Source organism: Grammomys surdaster, unplaced genomic scaffold (assembly GCF_004785775.1).
Source record: "Grammomys surdaster isolate TR1022 unplaced genomic scaffold, NIH_TR_1.0 126133, whole genome shotgun sequence".
Classification (NCBI taxonomy): domain Eukaryota; kingdom Metazoa; phylum Chordata; class Mammalia; order Rodentia; family Muridae; genus Grammomys; species Grammomys surdaster.
Genome location: NW_021620941.1, coordinates 7,550,978 through 7,565,072, shown reverse-complemented (window position 1 = coordinate 7,565,072; position 14,095 = coordinate 7,550,978). Strand labels below are relative to the sequence as shown.

The window sequence follows — 14,095 nt, the reverse complement described above, 5'->3', positions numbered from 1 at the left end:
AACATTTACAAGAGACTAGGATGGCTGTGAGTTAGCCCAATGACGGGATTATTGTAGGTCCACTTCCCAGGGGCCCACCCAATGCAGCCGAAAAGGAGTGCGTGGTGCTGGGAGTGGGTGCAGCCTACATGGCCTAAGACAGGGCTCTCACCCTCCTTTCACCCACATCGGAGTCCCTTGACGTTGACCATCGTCGACAGCCTAAAACCTTCGACCATCGATGTGACTCGTCTCACATCAGTGTTTTGGGGTTGTGAACTTGTCTAAGACCCCCCATAATTAGACATCCAAATTCAAAATTCACATAGTTGGGATTGATCATAAGATGCCTTCTCTAACTAAACAGAGAAGGGGGAGATGCCAGAAGCCAGGACCCTCGCCCTTACCCTCACCCCCTACCTTTCCCCACCTGCACAATGTCCTCTGAAGCTTGGCAACTGCAAGATCCTGCTTAGCAACTGCAGATAGACTCAAAGCAGTGTACCATCTCATCTTAAGAATAGCAGGGAGACCATAACTCAGGCAGTGTACCATATCTTCTGAAGAACAGCAGGTAGATCATAATTCAAGGCAGAGTACCTTATAGACCATGACATGTTTCAAGGCACAGGCCAAGAAGATTTTGTACTTTTCCACCACCTGGCCCCTCTTACCCCCTCCCCTTGTAAAACATGCTATAAAAAAGCATTTCATGTTCAAAAATAAATAAAAAAAAGTACATGTTTTGATAGGCACACAGCAAGCTCCCACTTTTGTCTCTTTTTCCAAGTTGAATCTAACGTTTATTGACCTTCTCTGGTATTGAGCTGAATCCATGAGACTGGAACAGAAGACTCTCTGGCTCCAGTGGCCTCCTTTGTGTCAATGAGCATGTCAGCTAACTGGATCATGCAGTGTGTACAGGAGAAGTCCACTCCTCCTATACTCACCCTCAGGAGCTCCTGACATGAGAGGCTGCAGTCCTCACTCAGACTTTCCTTCATGCCAGGAGAAGTCTGCAAAGTAGTTTCTTGGGGAAGTATCCCTATCCCCTCATTCTCTGTGCTATGGGTGTTCTTTATCAAATTCCAACAGTGATGAGGTTTTATCTACTCCACTGTAAAACTGGCCACAGTGAATGACCATCAAGGAACTGGTCAGTCCTTACCAAGTTCCCTGAACAGTATAATGGTAACTGACTGAGCCACAGCATATCTACATGACCCCTTGGACACCTGTGAAAGCAGACCCAATGCTTTAAACATTGAAGGATAATGCTGTGAAGAGACACCAGGACCACAAGAACTCTTATAAATAAAACATTTAATTGGGGCTAGACTACAATTTCAGAGGTTTAATTCACAGTCTTAATTGTGGGGAGCAAAGAAGCATGCAAGCAGACTAGTGTGGAGAAGTGACTGAGAGTATTCAGATTTGCAGGCAGCTGGAAGACAGAGAGACACTGGGGTTTGCATAGGTTTTTGAATCCTCAAATCTCATCACCAACGACACACTTCCTCCAAACAAAACCACATCTCTTAACCATTTCAAATAATACCAATCTCTGGTGACCAAGTATTCAAATATATGAGCCTATGGGATCCATTCTCATTCAATTCACCATAGAAGATAAACAAGTTGTGAGGATAAAATGAATGAACAGAGGATGCAGGGAGCCTTGTGCAGATAGAAGAGTTGTTGGTTGGAGGCCTCATTTCTCTTGAAGGAGCTTCGAGTCTAGAACACTTCTCTATTTCCTAGGAATTCATAGGCCTCTGGTCAGAGCTGCCTTTCAAGGAAGCAGGGAGCTCACATCTCATGACAGCCTGTAGATCTTCGGTGATTTGGACATAGAGTTGGTGCATAGATAATATTTAGGTATCCAGACCTAGAAGGCCAAAGTACAACCTAGGACTAGGTGCTGGAGCCACTGTCGCTGAGCCCAGGCCACGCTGCTGCTGCTCGCCCGTCGCCCCCCATCGTGCACTAGCGGTCCCAAAAGATTCAAAACCCAAGATGACAACCCTCAAGGACCAGCTGATTGTGAATCTTTTTAAGGAAGAACAGGCCCCCCAAAACAAGATTACAGTTGTTGGGGCTGTTGGCATGGCTTGTGCCATCAGTATTTTAATGAAGGACTTGGCAGATGAGCTTGCCCTTATTGATGTCATAAAAGACAAGCTAAAGGGAGAGATGATGGATCTCCAGCATGGCAGCCTTTTCCTTAGAACACCAAAAATTGTCTCCAGCAAAGACTATTCTGTAACTGGGAACTCCAAGCTGGTCATTATCACAGCGGGGGCCCGTCAGCAAGAGGGAGCGAGCCGGCTCAATCTGGTCCAGCGAAACGTGAACATCTTCAAGTTCATCATTCCCAACATTGTGAAGTACAGTCCACACTGCAAGCTGCTTGTTGTCTTGAATCCCGTGGATATCTTGGCCTACGTGGCTTGGAAAATCAGTGGCTTTCCCAAAAGCCGAGTTATTGGAAGTGGTTGCAATCTGAATTCGGCTCAATTCCGTTACCTGATGGAAGAAAGGCTGGGAATTCACCCGGTGAGCTGTCACGGGTGGGTCCTGGGAGAGCATGGCGACTCCAGTGTGCCTGTGTAGAGTGGTGTGAATGTTGCCGGTGTCTCCATGAAGTCTCTAAAGCCAGAACTGGGTACTGATGAGGACAAGGAACAGTGGAAGGAGGTTCACAAGCAGGTGGTTGACAGTGCGTATGAGGTGATCAAGCTGAAAGGTTACACATCCTGGGCCATTGGCCTCTCTGTGGCAGACTTAGCCGAGAGCATAATGAAGAACCTTAGGCGGGTGCATCCCATTTCCACCATGATTAAGGGTCTCTACGGAATCAATGATGATGTCTTCCTCAGTGTCCCGTGCATCCTGGGACAAAATGGAATCTCGGATGTTGTGAAGGTGACACTGACTCCTGAGGAAGAGGCTCGCCTGAAGAAGAGTGCAGATACCCTCTGGGGAATCCAGAAGGAGCTGCAGTTCTAAAGTCTTCCCAGTGTCCTAGCACTTCACTGTCCAGGCTGCAGCAGGGTTTCTATGGAGACCACACACTTCTCATCTGAGCTGTGTTTAGTACAATTGTGTTGAGGTGGTCTGGGGAAAAAAAATCTCAGTTCCCACAGCTCTACCCTGCTGCCAAGTGGTACTTGTGTAGTGGTAACCTGGTTAGTGTGACAGTCCCACTGTCTCCAAGACACACTGCCAACTGTGCAGGCTTTGATTACCCTGTGAGCCTGCTGCGTTGCTGCCCTGCGCACTCTCACCACACATGCCTAGGCCAACGAGTTCCCAGTCAGTCATAACCCGGCTCCAGTGTGTAAGTCCACTATGCATATCTTGTGCATAAGTGTTCTACAGGATAGTTTGTGTATTATATGTGTCTGCAGTGTACATTGCAATATTATGTGAAATGTAAGATCTGCATATGGATGATGGAACCAACCACTCAAGTGTCATGCCAATGAAAACACCAAATAAACCTTGAACAGTGAAAAAAAAAGAACCTAGGACTATAGGATAAAGGACAAGGAGTGCCTCAGGATCCACTTGAACCATGATAGAGAGGTGCCTTCTCCAACTGTCAAAATCATAGTATTTGAAAGCCACAGACAAAGTGCTTTCTTAAAGAAGTTGGGGTCTTTATCTATGAGACTTATGACCATCAAGACCCTAGAGGTGTGGGGTTGGCAACCTATAAGTTAATTATTACTGTTCTGTGGGCAGCAGCTGAGATGCCAGCATTCTTTTTGGTCTTGCCTAAACAAAGGACCACTGAAGTCTTATGGAGTAAATAGATTAACTGATTGAATCCTGGAAGTTTGAGGACAACAGTGCCAGTAGGGGAACCTGCTTATTTGAGATACCACAGAGTAGAGACTGTGTTGTACTCATAGAAACCAGGATTAGGTAGCCATTGTCCTTGATGACCATACTTTGATATTTGCCGAAACATCCTGAGGCTCACGTTGAATGAGCCAGATATGTGTGGGTCTGCATTCTGCCCCACCACTGAGCACAGCTACTAAGGAGACAAAACATGGGTAGCTTGACTGTGCTTATCCCATGCTGGGGTTGTCAGGTGCTGGGATTCTGGGAAATGCTGAGCACCCCTTGGGGCTAAGGGGAGGGGGATACAGTCTAAAATGTGGGAAAGCTGAAGCTGGTATTTCCTGACTTCTGAGCCTCCAGTCACTGCTGAAAACCTGCACAGAGAACCCAAAACAACGTGTCAAAATGCCAAGTGTCCTCAGGCCTGTGATGAGGCCAGAGTTGTGGTGGTTCTCAGACTATTGGACACCTACACACCACTGGGAGCAGCAGAAGAGCCAAGAACAGAGAAGCCCTTGAGCAGCAGCTCAGTAGTTGAAGGTCTTCTGCATGCTCCCCACAGTGTTTCTTGATGAAAAAGACAGTCCATGTTTATCTATACCATTTATTGACTGTTCATCATGGAAAGTGGATGCATACCAACTTCTCAGGGTGGACCAGAGATTAAATACTTTATGCAGGCAGGAATGTCCAGGAAGGAAAGCTTATTGCCTAAACCCTTGGGGCCTCTGGTACCTCATTAGTATGGAGAACTCTGTTTTGGGCTACATGACCTGACCAACTTGGGAAATGAGAGGCACCTACCATCTCTCTCAGGTGTGTAACCACTGAGTTTCTGAAGTCTCAGACACATTCTACCTTACCAAGTTTCCTGGCATGGCCCATTGTCCCACATATCCTCCTTTTCTTTTTATAAAGGAGAGGTGTCATTGGAGTGACTCTCTAATGTTATTTGTAGTGAAATTTTGGGTGGGATAGAAGCATAAAAATAAAACACAACACAAGCCAGAGTGGTATCACAACAAAAGTCAGAAAGATAACACAACGTAAGACAGAGGAGTGCAGACTAGGAAGACAAGGGATTATTGAACCAAGTAATTGCTCAATGGATTGTACAGTTTGTGAGGGTATTAACATTGGTTTTAAACAACATTTGATTTTTCTATATAGACATCATGTTTTTCTTACCATTATGTAAATTTTCCCAAATTTGGTAGCCATTTGGCTTTGGCAAGAACTCCTGCCAGTTACCACAGCCCCTGAACTTAATGCCACTGCCTTACCTGTGAAATCTCATCTGTTTATATGAACCTTTTCTTTCTTCTCAGCTAGGACAAACACCATGAAGGGACCAATTAGCTACCTGAGTCTTCTCGATCAGGAGATACTCTGAGTGGAGTCCATCCTGCTCACTGTTTAAATCCCATGATGCTCTGCTGATGGAACAAAGCCAGCCAGGCTTCACAGGGGATTAAGTGAGCTGGGGAGTTGTAGACATCAGTAATTCTACCCATCCTTGTTCCAACTTGTGAGAGCAATGAAGGAAAGGCTGTGGCAAGTAAGTGAGCTTCATGGAGTGGCACACAACTTTGCATAGCTGTGATGGGTGTGCTCTGAATGGGCATAGACCCCAGGGACTTTGTCTCAGGATTGCCTCTTGCAGCTGATGTGCCTGCCATTGCTGTATCCCTCATATATCTAACCTACTCTTTCCTGGATTTTAACCCATTCTGTTGGGCAGATTTCCTGCAGAATCAATATAAAGTTGTACTTTCACATAATAATTCTGTTTAGATGAATTAATGATTTTATAGTATTCTTGATTTGGTTCAAATAATTTTAGGAAATCAGAATAATTGATAGAAAGTCTGAGGAGATGATTTTAGTTGTTTTCCCAGAAAGACAATGAAGTTAGAGTAAAGACTAGCATGTGCCCCATCTTTATGGAACAGTAAGTAAAGGCTGCATGTAAAGAAGTACAATGAGCTTTCATTCACTCCAAGCATGTACGTATCACTAGGAAGAGAAATAGGCTTAAGACACATTTATGGTCAAGGGAAAAAATCATGTTAGGTCAGGTCCAAGGATGAAGCTACAGGTGTGCACCATGATAAAGCAAGGCTTGAGTTATATATGAATATTTAAAACTATTGATTTCAACTTATTATCAACATCGTGTTGCAATTTCCTCTTGTGTAACATTTTATCTGTGAGGTAATTTTCCTAACATAGAGAACTTTTGTCTGAAAGCTATAAATGCTGAAAACAAAAACAAAACTTGTTGCAGCCCCTTTTCTGCTTCATCTAGTGTGTATGATACATGATTTTCTCTCTTTTCTTTCTCACCAGCCCCTAAAGAGTTAAAAGAGCTTACCATTTCTTGTTGGTCACAGAGAAAGACCAGCCCAAGTACCTAAGTTTCTTTTTGCAGTCCCCTGATGCTACCAGAAGGAGTCAATTGCCAGAAGCCCCAGTACAGTAAAAGAGAGTTAAATGTGAGAAGCCAAGAGCTCTGGCCCCAGAAGAGCAAAAGGAGAGCTGAACTGCCAGGAGCCACAAGCTTTTGGCAGCTGTCTTACTTCAATCACCCACCTTAGTTCAACCCTGGTGTCAAAGCTGGTCTTTGACACTCAAGCATCACTAACCACACCCCAGAGCAAAGGTACAGAGGGATTTGTGATTCTGGTGGATGTGGTCACCAGGGTGGACCAGCATCCTGAGAGGATTACAGTTATGGGTGGTTCCCTTATGTCAGGGATTCACAGCAATGACGATTCCAAACAATCCGTGCGATGTAGAGGATTATGCAAATTCCTGGCCTGGCCTGGCCTGCCCTGTTGAAGAACTCTGTCCTACAAACATTTACACCCACAACCATCTTCTGCAGTATCTGTGATTACAAAAAAATCTAGATTAGATTATAAACATTCTCTTATATAGCCCTGGGGGGGAGGGGTGTCCTTACACGCTCAGTGAGAGTCTAGTCACTCCCTACTGGATTTCCTATAAGATGCAGGTAACTATACCAAATACACATTGTCTCATTTTGGAATATTTAACAGGTTAACTAAGGGACAGCTAACTACACAGCTGTGGAAATTGTCATCCATGCTAGAAAGAGGCTTTTCAGTGGCATGGCTGCTTACGGGTTGCCTATGTTCCTGTTGCCTATGTTCCTGTAAGCAACCTCTCACCCTTGATAATTACATAATCACATTACTTTTGGTTGACTGAGTTGGCTTTCAGTGCTATACATTGTTCTGTTATGTTTGACACTCAGGACTGAGATGATGTTTGTCTATCCACACAACAGGGACTCAGAGGCTCCTGATCACTCTGCCTCCAGCCTATCCCAGAAGCTCTATGCAGGACAGCTAGATGATAAAACATGTACCCTGCTGGGTGCCAAGACTCCCTTCTGCCTGAGAGCAAATGTCACTTAAGCAAACAGCCTGAGTTAAGGAATACTTTATTGCCCTCCTGCCAGGGAAAAATTATTAATCAGATAAGCAACTCGAACTGAGAAATGTTTTAATTGCCATCTTACTTGTGAGAAAATATTTAGATAAGTAATTTGGGCTAGGAATTCTTGTGGGCTTAGAGAACTTTGCAATTACAGGATGACCCTCGACCCTGACTGCTAGATGACCCTCCTGCCTGCCTGCCTTTATAACAGAAACCCGAACAATAAAGTTTAACCAGTTGATCAGACATTCAGACTTGTGTTTCTTTCTTGTGTCTTTTGTCCCATCTTTCCCCCTCCCCTTCCCTAGGGTCTTGTCGAGTCCCCGCAGGCCGGGGCAGTACCCTATTTGTGGCATCCATGTAAAGGATCCATCTTACATCCTGCTCCTTTAATATGTTCAACCTGAGCTATGGCTGTATCCTCTGAGACTCTCCCTTCCATTTCTTCCTCAGGGTGCACATCCACTGTGCCTGATTGACACACACTGTTTCCATGACTGGCATACATAAGGCCCAGGGACCAGATGGGCTTACTTTCACTTCACACATAGCACGATCATAGTAGCCTTGTGTAGTGGGTTGGCCTAATGTGTCTACATTCTAGTGCTAATTTGGGGCCCCAAAGACTGGTTGCCCCAGAGATGAGAGTACACATGAAAGACTCTGAGTGACCCTGCCCCCAAGTTATTTCTGATTAGTAAATAGCTAAGAAGAAAAGACATAGGTGGGATTTAGACATCGTGGGCTTGGGATTAGTGGAGAATGATGAGGGGAAGAAGATTGCAGGAAGAAGAGGGAGAAGTGGCCATGGGTTAGGTAAGCCATAGGAAGGTGGCCCTGAAGGCTGGCCAATTGGAGTTAAAAGAGCAGCCCAGGTGAAACATGGTAAATAGTAAGTAATAACTCAGGGTTATCGATAGGAAATTCTAATAGCATTGATAGTAAGCAGCTGCTTAGTTCTTGTGTTGTTTAAGGGTTATTGCAAATATAAAGGTTGCCTGTATTTCTTAATCTGGGAATTCAATAACCAAAGGTAGAAATCCCAGGCCAGGATTTCAATAATTACTACAACAGCCTGGCCTTCAGGAACCTCATGCAGAGGCCAACCCTAGGCTAACCTGAGTGATTACACTAAATACTCCTGCTTCCACAGATTTGGGGAGACAGCAAAAAAGGGGAAGGTCTGCAATTTGTAAGAAGATAATTGTCCCCAAGAAAAGTCTGCTGGCACGAAAAAGAAAAGCATGATTTGATGGAACTTCAGTGAAGATATAAGGTACATTCTCCCTTCTTTTTATCTGGGCTTGGAGGAAGCATGTTTGTGTTTACTTCCTCCATTTTTGGACTTCCTGTGTCTCTTGTTGCCTAATTGATAGAGATAGTAAAGGCCTTGCCTGTAAGCCCAGCCTTTCACATTCAAAGAGAACACCCCCACCCTCCTCCATGGCATTCACACCAGGGCATCCAACAGTAGGCACCAGAACGTGAAGGATATACAGAGGCTCTAGGTTCTTGCACTGAAACACGCTTGCAAACCCACCTCTGCTTGCCTGTGACTCTACTGACCGTCTTCTTCCCTCACTAGCCACCACGCATGCTCCTACCCTGTCCCTCCCTCAAGATGACCTGGCTGGCAAAGACGAGCTCTGTGACCCTCTGTGCCATGACGTGTTGCCTATGTATGGACCCATGAGTGCTGATGGTCAAGGTCAGGCCTGTGTACCTGATGGTATCCGACCCAAGTATCACAAAATCAGGCACCATTTGATTAGATGTCAAACACAAAACAAGGAATATTTACCATTTTTACTGAAAGCTGAGGCTTTGGGGGGGAAGAAAATGTGGATTTGGACATGTCTTCTCTTGACAGCTGGCGTTCTTTCTACAGAAACAGGGAATGAGTGAAGGAGTGGCAGAACACAGTTCCTATGCAGATTCTGTGGTACTTTCTCCATTCACTAGGTTTGTCTGGACAACTCACAGGAATCTATTTACAAACAGAGAACAATACATGTGTCTGGGACAGGTGTGTGTAGTGTGGTTGTCTTACAGGAAACTCATGAATAAAAAAATTAGAAAGAAGCAAAATCTCTATCTCATTACCATCACATCCAGGGTTGATGATGTCTATTTTGTTCAATAGTAGGCTTTCTACAAAATCCTCAAAATCCAATAGCACTGTTGGCCTTGGTGCCATATTTCGACCTGCAGGCCACATGGGTATGAAACAAGAGGGTAGAAAAGAATCTTATTATAGATGATTCACTCCCAGGTCATTCAGGGATTTTTCTGGGGCATGATATTTCAAAGCATAGAAAGATTATCTCTGGCTGAGATAATCTTTCTATGCTTTGAAATATCAGGAGACAGGCCATGTAGAAGTGAAGAGGAAATTATGTTTACTTCCTGTTTATGACAAGTACCTGAACACATGAGTCATTCATCCCAAGATGGCAGAAATCATATGCAGACAATCATACACAGCCCAAACAAGCTCATCCAAAGAACAACCTTTGTCCATAGGCACCCTGAACCAACCTTCTATATTACATCCTAGATAGAAGTGTTAAGTTGGACGGAAGCTTGAGGTAAGAAGGAGAGGAGTCCAAAACTGACTGGGCCAGCTCTGTCATAATTAAGCACCTGCCAACAGGGCCTTGTCTTCCAACATTTCCCTCAGTAACCCATCACCTTCTCAAAAACACATATTGAAACAAGACCATCTATGTGGGGTCTCTAGGATGTAGGTACATTGAAATAGGAGAGTAACCTAGAGATTCCTAAAACTTCTGGTCAGCACCATAACCACTGGAGTCCTTGATCAATATCTGAGGATGGGGCCAGTGGACAGCAATAGATGTTTCTGTCTAGAGTCATCATGCCTATGCTTAGAGACATCCTAGGCCATTGTTGAATTCTCATGAGTGTAGAAACTACTGGCTGAATGCTTCAGGTTGACCTAGAGAGAGGGGGGCAGCATAGTGCAACCCAAAGTTCAAAAGAATCATGTGAGTAGAGGTACTGGAGAATACAAACAAAGGCTAGAATTATGCTGCTAACATTGTGACTCTAGATGCTTGGTGATGGTGACAAGTGGAGGTCAGATCTCCACCTAGCATTAGTAACTTTGGACCCAGGTACCCTCTTGTCTACCTCAGTGTTCAGAACTCCCCTGTGAAAACAGAGATAGCATGGGACATTTTATTAGGACCTACCTTTCCCAGTATGTAACTAAAAACTGTCTCTCAGGAAATGAAAATTCTGGTTTTGCTTTCATATCCAGAGAGAGAGAGAGAGAGAGAGAGAGAGAGAGAGAGAGAGAGAGAGAGAGAATGAGTTCGGTGTGTCTATTTATAACCATGGTGACCAGAGCAGGATGTTAATCCTCTTCCTCTAGAGCTCTCCACATTGCTTTAAGACACAGTCTCTCATTGACCTGGAAGTTTATCATTGTGGTTATGTTGTCTGAACAGCCAGCTCTGAGGAGACACTGTCTCTTCCACAATGAAAAAGTTACAGGAACAGTTAGTTATGCCCAGATATTTATGTGAGCTCTTGTGACATTAATTCGGGTCTTCACTCATGTCAAGCAAGAACTCTTAACCACTGAGTTATCCCAACCCTTACTCAAGCTTCTCATTAAGTTCTAAATGGTTGCAAGGAAGGACAGAGAGCACTGAAATATTTTCCTCTTCTTAACATTGGCCAAAACTGTCCTTAGAACCTTTATTCACCTACTTGTCTCTCACTTATCTTTTGTTATGATGATAGCTGTGGACTTCAGTACCCCAGACCTGTCTGGTAAAGGGATGGGGTCAGATTTCATACAACAGGTGTTGAGTAGGACTCTAATCCCCAACATCTGGATGTCCAAGAAGGCCTTGCTGACATGATAACAGCACATTGTCTCCAAATATTTTCCCATGTTCTCAGTAAGATATGATTCCAACCAAATCCCTTCCTGGAACAGGACTGAGAGGAAGGCTGACTAAGAAGGGAAGGGAGATGCTGAGGCTCAGTGGATGAGGAGTGATTGTGAGCCTTGTACACAATGGACAGGCTGAGGATAAATATACCAAGAGCTTTTAAAACACTCTCTCAGAGACTTCAGTCATCTCAGGAAAACCCCCCAGATGGAGACTAGAAAACTAGACAGGAGATAGTCACCCACTCTATAGACACTGCTTAAAGAATCCAAGTCCAACTCTTAGGCAGGGTGAGACTCACCCATGAGCATTGTCACCTTTTCCATTTCAGTGTTGAATCTGCCTACATGGGTAGCAATAGCAAAGTCCGTCCCACCAATGAATGCAAAGATGACTGAGAACTTTGGCCCTGAGGAAGAAAATGAGCTATGTGGTCTTCAAATCTCTTTTTGAAGGCCACAGAAAATAAAGACTCTGAAACCTGAGCACTCACAGATGTAGAAGATATTAGAATGATATTTATCTTCATCCATATATACCTTGTACTGAACACAACCGATGGGTTTTCTGTAACAAAGAACAAAAGCATGGCTCTTTCCCTAACACCAGCTCTGCCTTCCCCTTTTGCCATCTATGAGGCTATACATTGAATTGACCCCAGATCTTTCATCTAATACATATAGTAGCTTGTGGCAAGCATTAGTATATGGCTTGCCACAATCCCTGTGTCAACTCCTGGTATAGTCCACATCATGGTAGGTGAGAAGGCCAAAAAGAAATGATATCTATATGAAGGCCTGCCCATATTCCCAGTTTTGGACACGCTTCCTGCCAATTCAGGCCATTTTCTCACAGAGGCCTGGACTGACCTAATTATGCTAATGTGTTTCCAAATGTGCTCTGCTAGAATACAGAGTCCTAGACCTTCCCTCCTTACTCCTGGATCCTCACTGAACATGCAAAGAAGTGAAATCATGAGGGCCCAAATAGGCACAGCATCTACTATGGCTCTGGGGAGCAAGCAGCACTGGGAAGGAAAGTTTCAGTCCTCCACAGAGTGTCATAGGAGAACATCAGGTGATGCACTGGACCTTATATTTGCAGCCAGTGCTCTGGGAACATTTCTCCTGTGCTTACAGAAATCTCCTGATACATTTCCCAGATGGTACAAGAGGATTCCATGTTGACATGGAGTGCCTAGCTGAGGTCAGGAACATGGTTGTGGTGAGGGTGGGAAATCCATAGAGCCAAGAGCAGAAAGGGCTGCCTAATGGCAGATACTCACGAGATGTTCATCCTAAACTCCAACTTGCCAATTACATTTTTGACAAAAATGAAGGGAGGCAGTGGGGTAAACTTCTTCTTTGCAGGAATAGGCAGGTTTCCCACCCAGCAAGTTATATACCATTTTCCTAGAAGCTAAAGAAGAAAACCACCTTGAGAGGGAAAGCACAGAAAGGGTAAGCCAAACAATGAAATTCCAGGCAGAAACTGAAATGGGAGGAGATGAAAGAAGAATCTAGGGTAGGATCTCTGTCCCATCGAGAGGGACATGATATGTTCATGGTAATGGATGGCCCTTCTCTGTCAAGGCAAATCCAGACAGGCTAAGATAGAAATTTGGGTGGAAGACAGAGACTCTGGGCCAAGATTATTCTGCAAAGGTCACACATAAACACCTGAGAAAAATCACCAAGAGGACAAGCATGATCAGGAACTGCCAACTATCTTTATTGTAAGACTGAGAGGAAAAAGAACTTAGTATCACTTTTGAGAGGCTTCTGGGACAGGATGAGTTGGAATTATCATTAGAAGGAGACGGGACACCTGGATACCAGTTTCAACCATGGAGTATGTTTGCTTCAAGATTGACTGAGATTCCAGAAGGCCATGAAAGACCAGATAGCCACAGTGAGCATCTTCATTCATCACTGCCATGGTTTGGAAGGAAGGCTGACCTTCTCCAGAATCTCTTATTTTCTCAAATCACACCACCAACTTAAACATCAAAACGTCTTAGGAAGTCTATCCCTCCAAGCACCCCTTCCTCATACCCAGCAGTGCTCATCTATCTGAAAAGAGTGGTCCTACATTGTGCACTTCATCCTGCATGAGTCTTTCATTGCAAAATAGAACTTCCGAACAGAGTCATTTCTGTGGAATTGAAATTTCTTTAGAAGACCATAAGGTGAGAAAGGAGATTCTCTGTGGCAGACTAATGAGACTCATGCTCCCATAAACTATCTCTTGACCTCTGGTTACCTCTACTCTCAGATATCAAGAAAAACCATGATGAAGGACAGACAGTAACTCATAAGAGGGCACCTCACTGATGTCCATCTGAAGCTTTCAGAAACATCACTGAGTCTCTCATCCAATCCATGAAAACCCAGATCACACACAGTCTGCCCAGATCTCTCACCTGGTCAAGAGTGACACTGTACTGAGGATTCCTAAAGAACAAACCCTCCACAGAGGGCAAGATCAAAACCACAGTCAGCAGCAAAATCTGCACGGTCACCATGGTGCCTCTGTGCTCCTGGATTCCCTGCAGCATGGATATACTACACTGAGTGATCCCCCATCTGCACAGAGCCCAAATCCATACTATACACTGGTTGCACTGTTTTCTTTGGACCTCATGAATAGGTGGTGATAATTTCTGCAGTTGGTCACATGCCTTTGCTTTCATTCATTCACATGGAACATTGTCAGGAGAGAGAATGTTATCAAAGTGGGTGGTGACCCCTGAAAGCCCAAAGCCAGGAAGATAACAAGGACTTCTGTGCTCTTACCCTCAGCATGCCTGCCTATATTCCCACCAAAAAAAATATCACATTTCCCCTTCCATTTTAGAACCTCACCTCCAATAA

At 44.4% G+C, this 14,095-nt stretch overlaps 1 protein-coding gene and 1 pseudogene across 1 annotated transcript; one reads left to right on the top strand and one right to left on the bottom strand.

Moving 5' to 3' along the window:
* The first annotated feature begins 1,911 nt into the window (after positions 1 to 1,911).
* LOC114612141 lies at positions 1,912 to 3,085 on the top strand (annotated as a pseudogene).
* A 5,979-nt stretch (positions 3,086 to 9,064) lies between these two features.
* Positions 9,065 to 13,786, bottom strand: LOC114612040. Its single transcript, XM_028756880.1, has 6 exons — positions 13,645 to 13,786; positions 12,508 to 12,641; positions 11,716 to 11,789; positions 11,524 to 11,631; positions 9,400 to 9,501; positions 9,065 to 9,283 (listed from the first exon to the last, which is right to left on the bottom strand). Exons 1-6 carry the CDS (start codon positions 13,777 to 13,779, stop codon positions 9,255 to 9,257), a joined length of 582 nt encoding a protein of 193 aa, XP_028612713.1. The 5' UTR covers positions 13,780 to 13,786; the 3' UTR covers positions 9,065 to 9,254.
* Positions 13,787 to 14,095: the final 309 nt, after the last annotated feature.